General features: G+C 38.9%; 1 protein-coding gene across 2 annotated transcripts in view; it reads left to right on the top strand.

The window, feature by feature from the left end:
* Positions 1–12,120, top strand: part of LOC149047482 (uncharacterized) — a 36,336-nt gene that overhangs the window by 23,602 nt on the left and 614 nt on the right. For both annotated transcript variants that reach the window (XM_089203531.1, XM_089203530.1), the window contains 8 exons: positions 3,163–3,234; positions 6,563–6,634; positions 7,186–7,254; positions 7,463–7,534; positions 8,594–8,650; positions 8,972–9,180; positions 9,507–9,626; positions 10,027–11,541. In XM_089203531.1, the coding sequence (XP_089059657.1) occupies positions 3,163–3,234; positions 6,563–6,634; positions 7,186–7,254; positions 7,463–7,534; positions 8,594–8,650; positions 8,972–9,180; positions 9,507–9,626; positions 10,027–11,541 (2,186 nt within the window). The remainder of the gene's footprint in view (positions 1–3,162; positions 3,235–6,562; positions 6,635–7,185; positions 7,255–7,462; positions 7,535–8,593; positions 8,651–8,971; positions 9,181–9,506; positions 9,627–10,026; positions 11,542–12,120) is intronic.

Raw genomic sequence — 12,120 nt, 5'->3', positions numbered from 1 at the left:
GAATCAATTTCAAATATCGTGAGCTTGCTTCTCTCGGTTCCGCGTCGATTGTGTCCACAGAAAAGCAACCTGTCAATAGCCGGAGAAATCGGCTACCAACGTGTTAAAAACTTGACACATGCTTCGTATGAACAGATGTTATAAGTCGTGAAAGAAAGTGATCCTCGCAGTAATGTGCACTACTTAGGCAGTAGTGAAAATAAGGCCTGAAAAAAAAACTTCAGGCCTGTATGGGATTTGAACCCATGACCTCTGCGTTACCGGTGCAGCGCTCTACCAACTGAGCTAACAAGCCATTGAATTTTTGAAGTGTGTTACTGTGGTAACGTTCACAGAGGTCCTACGTATCGTAGCAGATTGGATGTGAGACTTTGATCTCTTTGTTAACTTTGTCTACCAGATCTTGTCTCTCGGAATTTTCCTGGACGCATTGGATATCTTCCTCCTCATCCAGCGATATCCCGATCACACCCTGATCTTTTCGCCGCATAATCAGAATCTCAAGGGTTTTATGATCCTCCTGAAAAGCGTGTGGTCAAGCTTCGTTCAAAGGGCAGCAAGGAAACAGAGAGTACAACGCAATTGTTTGAATGCTCTGTGTTTGGATGTGTTGAAGTGTTCGAAACCTTTTCGCAGCTGGAGCTGCACCTGGACGTTGGAAAGCATACAGTCAGCAGGTTAGGCCAGTATGATGCAATCAAAAGGGACTGGGCCCTTAAGTTCTCGTCGATAGGTACCGCTGGTATCGAGTGTTCGAGCTGTTAGATTCCAGTACACCACTCACTTCTCCCGTGGATACTTCGCCCCACTCGTCTCTACGAACAGGATGGGCCGTAAGCAAACCGAGGGGCAGCGTTAGATTTTCAGAGAAGGTAAAAGAATACCGGAATAACGGAACGGTTTACAAGTTGCAGTGGACATGCGAAATGCGAAAAATGAATCAAATGCACGTTTGTTCACTAGAGAACAGTGGCTGACAGAGAGCCAAGTTCAGAGCTTTTTCTTTCGGCTAGCAGCAATGCAGCGAAAAGATCAGGGTGTGATCGGGATATCGCTGGATGAGGAGGAAGATATCCAATGCGTCCTGGAAAATTCCGAGGGACAAGATCTGGTAGACAAAGTTAATAAAGAGATCAAAGTCTCACATCCAATCTGCTACGATACGTAGGGCCTCTGTGAACGTTACCACAGTAACACACTTCAGAAATTGAAATTTTCTCTGAACGTTACCACAGTAACACACTTCAGAAATTCAATGTGGTATTGTTGAGAGCCATCTGTAGTCATTTTGAGATCCCTGTAAAATTGAGAGACAAACTGTCGGACGTGATTAGTGATTTTCAATTTGTTTCGCAGTAGACTTATGTAAACAATGTCTTACACGGTGGCTGAAAGTGTAGAATATGCTCTACAGATACAAACTACCTTTACTTCCGATATCAAGTTCTGACGGCGTTGTTATAGTGTATTATATTATAATATCTAATAGTCAGTGAAATGTTTTGATGAAATCGATTGAAAATTTACCAAAAGCAACACTTATAACATTTGTTCATACGAAGCATGTATCAAGTTTTTAACACGTTGGTAGCCGATTTCTCCGGCTATTGACAGGTTGCTTTTCTGTGGACACAATCGACGCGGAACCGAGAGAAGCAAGCTCACGATATTTGAAATTGATTCATTAATTATATGATATCAAACTCCAGGTAAAAGCATTTATTCTTTTCGTCCAAAATTTTTCTCCCCAAATATTACATTGGGATACAAAACAAAACCATACGGCACAACGTACGGCACAAGCTATCAGCGGTCTTCTCTTTTGTGTGGACCTTTGTGAGAACAGTATAACATCGAACTGGACCTAAATTTAAGCGATTATTTCTTTACTTCAGAAGCCTAAAACCTTCATTTCTCCCTCAGCTTCCAGACATGGAGAGTTTATATTCTGATTTTGGAAAAAAATTCAGCTCTGCAGCGACGTTAAATAGGTGATTCACCGCGAAATGTGGCCAATTCCGACATTTGTTTTGATACCACGAATCACGATGGATGCCGCCTACTTTTCGAAGGCAATACCTAGCTATTTGTTGAAGTTATCATGGATTTCGCTAATTTGGTTATTAGAAAAATTCTGAAGTGAGCCATGAAGCCGGGCTGCAAAGCGGGTAAGCTGTATTTATGACGAAATCTGCTCCAGTGGTTAGATTTTGGTGTAGACGAAAAAATCGCGAATGCTCGTACATGTGTTGATTCAAACGGCCATAACTTTTGAAAAATCGAAAACGTACAGGGGTTTTTGCATATTTTAACCTATAAAGGTCTAAAATTAACGGCTGTGTAGGGTAGAATCGTCAACCAGGTCCCAAATCCCAAAACTTAACGTCTAAACCAAGGTTATTTACGTCCATTGGCCGATGGCGATTTCTAGTGGTCAGAATATGCTAAAATTCGCCTTTTCAAATATATTGAGAGGGAAAATTCTAACTTTCTTGGAACACTAGAAAGGTTTTTAAGCAATCTGATATAAATCCTTTGGCTTAACTATGCGAATCAAATATTTTACAATGTTACAAAATATGCCTATTTTTCAATTTTCGAGACGTTGCGACGGTCCCTACGGACTGGAAAATAATTATGGCCCCTAATGCAGTCAGAAAATTATTTCGAATCAAACCAAATCTAATTTAGTTCTTTCCTAGGTAAAGTCTTTCTGTTGACAGAGTTTCAGGAAAAATTATTTTTGACGCAAAATTGACCGGGTGGAAATAAGAGAGACAGCCTCTTAAATAGACTAAATGCCCGGCAGACAGAAATTTCAAAGATTTTCTACTAAAAGGTTCTTTCAAACTTTTAACGAATATAAGATGTTTGTTTTTAAAAATGTCAAGCGATTCCAAAAATTAATTTGGTTTTCAGTGGACGCACTCTCCGTGCTTGGTTTCGACACTTTCGAATTGCATACCTCTGATCAGACCGCCGGGCACCGAAAGGTTCCTGGAAACGTCCTAAGCGTATAAGCTTTTTGTTAGAAAAGGTCAAGCGGTTTCAAAAATTAATTTATTTTTCAGTGGACAAATCTCCCCATATCCTATAACTCTCTCGCAATACATTTTCTAAGTTGTGTGACTCACACACATATTGATTTTTCCCTGTTTTTAGGGTGCTAACCTTCAACAGCATCACTCACATTAACAGACGCACATTCAGTGGACTTTCCAGCTTGACCACACTGTAAGTGTCCTCTATGTTAAGTGGGTAAGTTTCTGAAGAAACTGTAGTGCTGCGTCGGTGGGAGAGTAGAGCAGATAATTCAGTGTTAACAACTGAGTTGAAAGCGTAAATTAGCCACCGAAAAGGTTAGAAATTTTCAAAATTCAGGATGCCAATTTTAAACTTTTTAAACATTTGCACGAAATTAAAGCCCAAAAACTCGACCAACTTATCGGCCCTCAAATTACTAGCGACTCATCGCTTGAAAACCTCAAAACTGTAGTTTACAATTCCCGAAAATTTACTACTTTCCGACTCAGAAAAATCAGTTCTCAGTAAGGGCTCAAATTTTGTTCTCATTTCCAAAAAAATCGACGAATCTTAAGTTAAGCAAGACGTTGAAATATCCCTTCCCCGCGTTCAGTTGAAAGCCTTTTTTCATGACAAAGAGGATGATTCTAACATCTCGAACAAACATACTTTCGTAACACTTCAGATTCCAAAATGTCGTCACGATATCAACAAACTTAAATTCAATCGTAACACCAAATTTACCAATCTTTCTTCGGAAGAGTGGTCGGCACTAAAAAGTCTAAAAAAACGCAAAGATATAGTCATTAAAGCGGCCGACAAAGGCGGCGCAGCTGTTGTTTGACGGGCTGACCTCTACCAAAAAGAAGCTTTGCGGCAACTTTCTGACACCTCCTTTTATGCTTAAGTCGACAAAGATCTCACTGATTAACCAAAACATCGTCAAGAATACGATTAACGATCTTTAGCTAAACAAGAATTGCCTGCCATTTCCAAAAATCTCGCCATCATTACTCCCAGAACTTCGCGTATTTACTTTTTACCTAAAATCCACAAACCTAACAATCCAGGTCGACCTATCTTTTCTGCCTGCAGTTGTCCCACCGAAATTATTTCCAGCTATTTAGACAAAATTATGGCAACTATCGTCAAAACTTTATCATTTTACATTAAGGACAGCCGACACGCGCAATTAAAATTTTTCGTGACTTTAGTTTCCTCGGCCAAACAAAGTTATTTTCACTATGTATATAATATCTCTTTATACTGTCATTCCCAATGACGAAGGTCTCCGGGCCCTCCAACGTTTTTTCGATCACCGCACTGTTAAGGAACCTAGCTCCGAATAACTACTCCGTTTGGCCGAACTAGTACTCACACTTAATCGCTTTTCATTCGGTGGCAACTACTACAAACAAACTAATGGCGTTGTCATGGGTACTCAAATGGGGCCCAGCTACACCAGCCTTTTCGTAGGTTTTATCAAACGTCGATTTTTTAGTCAATACCACATCCATCACACGTCAAGAACTCCATACCTTTATCACAATTTCTCAGACTTCGTCGTTTATGTAGCGACTCTGATTTTTTCGAAAAAACAGAGGCAGTGTGCCAGTTTTTCGATAAACGTGGCTATTCTGTTTCTGTCGTTCAAGCGGGGCACCACCAGGCCCAACAAATTGATCGACAGTCAGCACTACAAACGGCTGAGAAGGAACACACTGACCGAATTCCATTCACTCTTACATTTCACCCTCACAACCTCCCGGTTACATGATCATTCTTAAAAACTTTAAATTACCCCAAAATGACTCAGAGACTGGCACTATCTTTCCGCAACTTCTTCTTATTTCATTCAAACGTGACAAAAACATAGGCAAATTTTTGGTCAGAAGTTCATTTCAAACTAATGACCAATCTGGAACTTTCAAATGCGCTCGCTCACGATGCAAAACTTGTCCCTTCATTTATAACGTAGAGAAAATATCGGGACCCAAGAGATCCATTAAGATCACTGATCACTGTATTTGTACCTCCGCCAATGTCATTTACTGCATAACTTGCACTTATTGCAATGAGTTATATATTGGCGAAACAGGAAGACGACTAAGTGACCGATTCCGAGAACACCTTCGCGAAGTGGAAAGAAATGACAAGGACGCATCCAGACCAGTTGTTAGACACTTTAATCTCCCTAATCATTCAAAACAGCATATGGCAGTTTGCGGCCTCTCCTAACATCTAGGCAGTTCGGAAAGCCGCAAAACACTAGAACAAAAATTTATGTTGCAAATTGGCACCCTTAATCCCCAAGGAATCAACGAGCGTTTTTCATTCAACTAATTTATTCCTGTTTTCTCGTCGCCATATTTCCTCCAATAGCGTAGCTCCACCTTCTGCATATAAACCTACACACAAGCCACAATTCCTCCAATCGCTCTGACGAAGGGTTAACGCTCGAAACCTCAGCTTTTTTACCCTTTTCGGTGGCCAATTTACGTTTTCAACTTAGTTGTTAACACTAAATTACCTGCTGTCCTCTGTATACTTTTCTAAGGAGGCGTAAGTCAGGGCTTTGAATAACGTTCAAGTTTTCCACGAACATTGTAGTAGGTATAGTAGGTGTATAGTGGCGTAGTAGATTATGCGCTCGGAGAGGAGGGGGTCAGGGGGCATTGTCCTTTAGAGAAAAATTGAAATCCAGAGCTCAAAAATGTAATTTCCATCATTCTCGGCATTAAAAAGAGTACTTTTTGTCATAATTTCTATTGAAAACTTTGTAATTTACAAGCTATTCCTGACCAATCAGAATGTTTCGTTGTGGAGCGTTCGTGTTTAAAAGAAGCAAATTCGAAAATCAATGCCTCGCAGGGAGGCTCCCATTTCAAGACTACCCCTTCCTCTTCCCCCTGCCGGCTCGTTACTCACTCGTTTGAAAGCCCACGCGAAACCCAAACACAAGAGCCTGCCTACAAGCTAAACGGCGGTAAGAGGTCTGATGGGCAGCGATAGATCACCAGTTACTTGCTTTTACTAAAAGTAAGAGAACAGCAAACTATAGCAGTGCGTCCACTGTAGTGTAGGAAACAAAAGAGTCGCCGTGCTGCATGTAAAAGGGTTTTTAGTCATTAATATAAACGATAAAAAAACCTCTAAACCTCTAATAAGTTCGCAACTTAAAAAGCTTTACATTGAATTCAAACATTGTTTCATAGATTCAGGCACATCAAAATATTTCGTATATCCTCTTCATCAAAATTTCGGAAACGCAGTGTTGCCATAGCCTCGTAAAAACCGTAGGTTATATTAATTTCACAAAAATGTATTGAACAAGATCCACATTTCCAGTGTCCACGGGCAATCTACCAGCGGAATTGTAGTCGTGGATTATAAATGTTGAATCATTTTGCTAATAAATAATTTTTTTCAATTTTAATTCATTTACCTATGTAACTATGATAGATGGCACATTTGTAACGTCATGTCCATTATCGTCTGCCATATAAATCAGAAGTTTGCTATTCTTTCTATTTTACAGACTGCTGATCAAAAACAAACTTACATTTATTGCCAAAGACGTTTTTGATGAGACTCCCAGCCTGAAATCATTGTAAGAATAGACTTTGGTTCTGAGATTTCCGGTAATGCTGTATCATGTGCACAGTCAAGAGAGGATAAAGTGTTATCCGCTATTCTCTCTTGGTATTCTAAATAAGCCTACTACCATATCTATTCTGTTAACACAATGATAATTTTTAAAAAAATACGTAATTGCTCGTATTTCGAAATCACTTGGAGGTGTTCCCACGTCCTGTTTTTATTTTAAAATATATTGTAAAAGATGATACGTGTTTCTGTTTTTAAAATAAATAACAGTTGTCGTTGATCAGAGAATTTTTTTTCTCTCCTTCTTTCTTCCTTCTCTAAATCAAAATTTGTTATTTTTTTTAACTTTGATAGTTATTTGATTATCAGCGTAATATGGGAATAACCAGAACCAATTTCGAGGGTAAAGTATGCTGAGAACTATCAAAATGGCTTTGAAATTCCGTCAAATATTCATACCCTTATTCCGAATTCCAATTTGCAATGCATATACGACATCTTTATGATTGTTGCGCAAGTGGATAATTGCTTCAACCAAATAAATTTTTCCCGTAGGTTTCTTCACAGTAATGCAATTACAAACATTGAAAAGGAGACTTTTGACAGACTCGACCTGAGCCAGTTGTGAGTAAATTGAAGAATAGAATGATTTCCTTTGAAGCTAAAACTTGGAATGTGATACATTAACAAACTAAAATGTTTTATTGTTTTTTCTTAGCGGTTGTTAAGGTGTCAGTAGATGCCATACACATAATTAAAACTCACACCCACATATCAGGAGCTTTAGCATAACATATCTTGTTTAATGGGTATACACGCGCTTCATTTTCAGAACCATCTTTGATAATCCTTTAAACTCATTACCAGACGGAATATTCGACGGAATGGCAAATGGAACCCAAGTGTAAGTCAAGCCGTATGGCTTAAAGGCTATATACATATAAAGTGTAAAATTTTGACTTTCGTAAAACAGTGCTCAATACACAGGAGCAGAGCGATGTATATATTGTGGGAGGAAAAAGACAAATAAAGTACAAGTTCATCCCTACAAGCCTGTTTCGTGATTGCCCACTCATCAGGGGATTTAATGAGAGTAATCTTTACCATCGCCTATATACAATATAATCTAATTTATGCAGTGCGAAATTAAACAATTTAGTTGTTGCGTGGGAGGGCTTTGTTTCTGTGGCGGCAGGAAGACACGAGTTCATTACGTTTCTTTAGTGTTAATAGTTCGGGTCGGCAAATGATTAGGAATTGTTCTCTGAGGCAGAAATTACATCTTTTACTTGAGCTGTTGTACGGCAACTACGAAACAGGCTTGTTTATTTGTCTTCTTCCTCCCACAAAATATATATATATATATATATATATATATATATATATATATATATATATATATATATATATATAACTAACTGCAGACAGTACTGTTTCGGCCTTCTGGGCCTCATCAGTGCAGTGCTGATGCTAGGATGGAGGTAAGGCTATATAGCCACCCCAAGTGATCTCACATATGTGGTATCATCTAAGCCATGCCAGAGTGCTCAAACTAGAAAAGCTAGTGAGCATGCATAGTGCTAGCAGCAATGACTCATCCTAGTAGAGTGCTCAATTTGGACATGAAAGCAAAGCTTTGTATGTATATATATATATATGTATTCACGTTCTTGGCTATATTGGTATACGTATAAAGTTTCTCGAACCGGTCTTTTGTTTTTTGTTTTTTTTAACCTTAAATAGCTTTCATTATCCAGTAAAAAAAAGGGGGAGAGTGGGGGGGTAGGGTAGATAAAAGAAGATGGATTTTCTTCCAAACAAGTTGCTTAAAGACCCTTAAAGCTAAGGAAACCTGAGTATGCGGTGGCGACGATATCACCTGCCACAATTCTATTAACCAAAATCACGTCAGTATTTATACCCAAAAGTTTTATATTCAGTTTATTGTACAAATTATGTACAGGGCATTGACGTGTAAAAATCTTCGTCAGCTGCCTCTGGGGAAATATGTGTCTAAAATGTAAGTACGCCTTAAGTTTCATTTTCTTCTCTCGCTATAGAATGATAAACATCTGCACTGACGTTCTATTTTGACTACAATTCTGTCGACATTTTTCAATTAGCATTTCACAGATTTCTTCTTCCTTTCCATTCCAGAAGGTATGAAAATAACCAAAAAAAACTGTAATCAACTTTTAAAACAACTATTGATCTTGGTCATTTCAACTTGTCGAGACTTATCAGTGCCGTCGGCTTTGGCTATTGATCTCTTCACGGTAAAATCACGATATTGTTTTCAACCTAGATTTTTAATTATTGTCATTGCCCAATCAATCCTCAGTGAGTGTGCTCCCACGACATCTCTGCACGTCATTTTGGACAACGACCAAAGTAGCTTCAGTTCATGCTTTACAAGCTCAGGTTTTGTGTGCCACGACTGTACATCTCGCGAAAAACACAGTGCACCAATCTATTGTGCAAATTGCAGCCTATGTCCAGTTGGTACCTACTCGTGTACTGATGGATCCCGCTGTCTACCGTGTCCTGCAGGTAACGAGAAGAAACAATTACTTTATCGTTGATATAAGTATCGTAAAAAGACAAGTAATAAGGAATCACTTTATTTGTCTGGCTAGATCATTATATCTAGTCATTATTCTTTCATTTATGTATTTTTTTAACTCTGGAGATGTCTTATGCAATTAAACGATGCTGGTATACTGTGTTATGGCTTACTCTAGGGTATACTTCTTTTATCACGAGTGAATTGGAAACCAACAATAATTTTGATAATTCAATGTAATAGTTGATTCTCCTTTATATGCTCAGACAATCCACCCGTAGAATCGTATCCATGCTCTATGATATCTTCACAGGGGGTTTTTATCAGGATGAAATGGGACAAGATGATTGCAAAAGATGCAGCATTGGTACATTTGTTTCTGAACAGCGAAGTCCTGGGACTACAGCAGCCGACTGCGTGGCATGTCCATACGGTAACTTTTGTGTTTGCTTTGGGTGAACTGCAACTTTTTTCCAATTCAAATGCGCTTTTAAAGAATAATGCGAAGCGATTGATTCAATCTTTGGCAAGCTCCATCACCAATTTTAGTTCAATACACAAAACACATTCATCTAAAATGGATTATCCGGAGGATCCATCTTGGACTGCATAAGCCGAGAGTACTCGTTTGATTGTTTGTTTAGACGGGAATCCAAACATGTCTTATTTGGAAGATAATAGTCATTCAATTCACAAGTGATATCATGTGCAAACGCAGAGAAAAGAGAAAATGCGTTCGTGGAAAAGCCCTTCTGTCAATGTTTTGTTGTTTCTATAGATAGGGTTCGACATTTTGCGAAGTGATTGCTTAAAAATGAACCATTCTTTTTCAGGTACGCTTTCTAACGAGACTGCCGAACATCGTGCATGCAGATGCCTACCCAACTTCTATCGGTTGGATCGCTTTGGCCCGTGCACAGCATGTCCGCCAATCGGTTTTGTTTGTGAGAAAGATACAGCAATACTTGCTCCTAACTACTTCTGGAAATGGTCCAATCAGTCCGAAAAAGAGCGTTTCAAAGGTTTTGTTAACAATATCCATTCTAATGGATCAGACTACAACAAGTCCTTTTCAATGTTCAATACTTCACTTCCGAAGCCACTCAAATGTCCCCATGCAAAGTCTTGCAAGGGTGGAATTGATTCAGATTGCCATCAAGGATATCAAGGGAATTTGTGTGCAACCTGCTCTGAGAGCTTCTATTTTCGCTTCAACTCTTGTTTGAAATGTCCCCGGTTAGCTGTAACAATATCTTCATCCATCCTGGTAATTGTTCTTTTTGTTGCTGTGTTTCTAATGGTTCTTTGGGGTGACTCCAAACGTGCAGACAATAACCGGACAGTTGCAGATGTCGTCATGTCGTGCTTTAAGATTGTGATTGGTTTTTACCAAGTCATTGCCGGTATTTTCTCGGCATTGGCTAAAGTTCAATGGCCAGTCGTTTTGATCTCAACGGAGAAGGTTCTAAAAGTGTTTGAAGGGAACATCTTGCAGTTTGCCCCTCTTAGTTGCATTCATACTTCTCTACGGCTTGATGAGCTTGGAAAGTTCACGATGATTGTTGTCATGCTTGTCTCACTCATTGGCTTGATTTTCTTATATTTATTTCTTAAAAAACGCTACATCATGAAGAAGAAGGACCTTGGGGAAGACCGGAAAGTAACGGAAGTTAAGAGTTTGAAAAAATCTTGCTATCGGAACATTTTCCTATTATTGTTGACGACCTACCCCACGACGAGCAAATCGATAATTCAGATTCTACCTCTTCCCGGTGTATGTAGAGAAACATGTTTCGCAGACAACAAGAACGACTGTATCTCCCTACTGAGAGCTGACTACTCCATCAAGTGTTTCACTCCTCGCCACCGTTTGTTTTGGTTCATGGCTTCTATTTTGGCGTTATATCCCGTGGGATTTCCACTTCTGGTTCTGTTTCTCACCTACAAATATCGTGACTCCCAGGAATACGAAGCCATTTCTTTCGGACTCAGAGTGTTCTTTGAAAACTACAAGAATGAATTTTGGTTCTGGGAAATCACAGAGATGTATCGCAAGCTCATTTTAACCTCATTGATTTTTCTTTTTGGATCAAAGAGCCTTTCTCAAATCGGTCTCACAGTTCTGACAGTCAGCGTCTTTGGAGTGGTCTACACCTTATTCCGACCAATCAAGGACAAGTTTGAAGATTGCTTACAAACATTTGTTCTTTGGATAATTTTCTTTGACGTTTGTCTTGGTGCAGTTTACACAAACTGGGATGAGAGTCAAGGAGAGGGCAAGAACGATTCCACCTTTGTAAATGTCGTGTTCGTGGTCCTTAACGCCTCTGTATTGTTGCTTGCCATTGGTAAGTCAAAATGCTGCTCTGTTTTATTCGATGTGCATTTTAGTCATTTGCCAAATAAATCAAGGAAAGGACCTTGATTTTGATGGATTATGGTGGTTTTCTCAATCCCCAAGTTTTTTCGTTTTCCGCGCAATTATGATATAATTGTGATCAAATCATAAATTAGCCTTATTCAGGTTATTTAGGATATTTGACGCTCTATAACACTGGCTCATACAGTAGTAATCTTAGAGCAGATCGCGATGTTTGATCAATTCTTCTCGCAGGTTAATTCTTCCTGTAAGTGGAATTTTGAGACTTTGTAATCCTGACAGGTTTTTAGGATGTAGTTTACAAAATTATACCTATGGAAGCTGCCAAGGAGGGAGAATTTGAGTTATTTTCTTTATTAATCTCATGTAGTATTCCAACATTAGAGAGTATTAGTAGAATACAGAAAACTAAAAGTTAGAGTTGAAGTATAAAGTTGCGATCTTAGGGAAAAATCCAAATCGTTTTGTGAACGAAATGTCAACACTCATTCTCAAAACGCTTCTTAGCAAGAGCGAAAATAAAGACAAATTTCAGAAAAAGGGACAC

The sequence above is a fragment of the Pocillopora damicornis genome, chromosome 4 (genome assembly GCF_964200805.1).
Source record: "Pocillopora damicornis chromosome 4, jaPocDami1.2, whole genome shotgun sequence".
NCBI lineage: Eukaryota > Metazoa > Cnidaria > Anthozoa > Scleractinia > Pocilloporidae > Pocillopora > Pocillopora damicornis.
The sequence above is the reverse complement of the archived record's forward strand: the minus strand, read 5'-3'. Positions and strand labels throughout refer to the sequence as shown.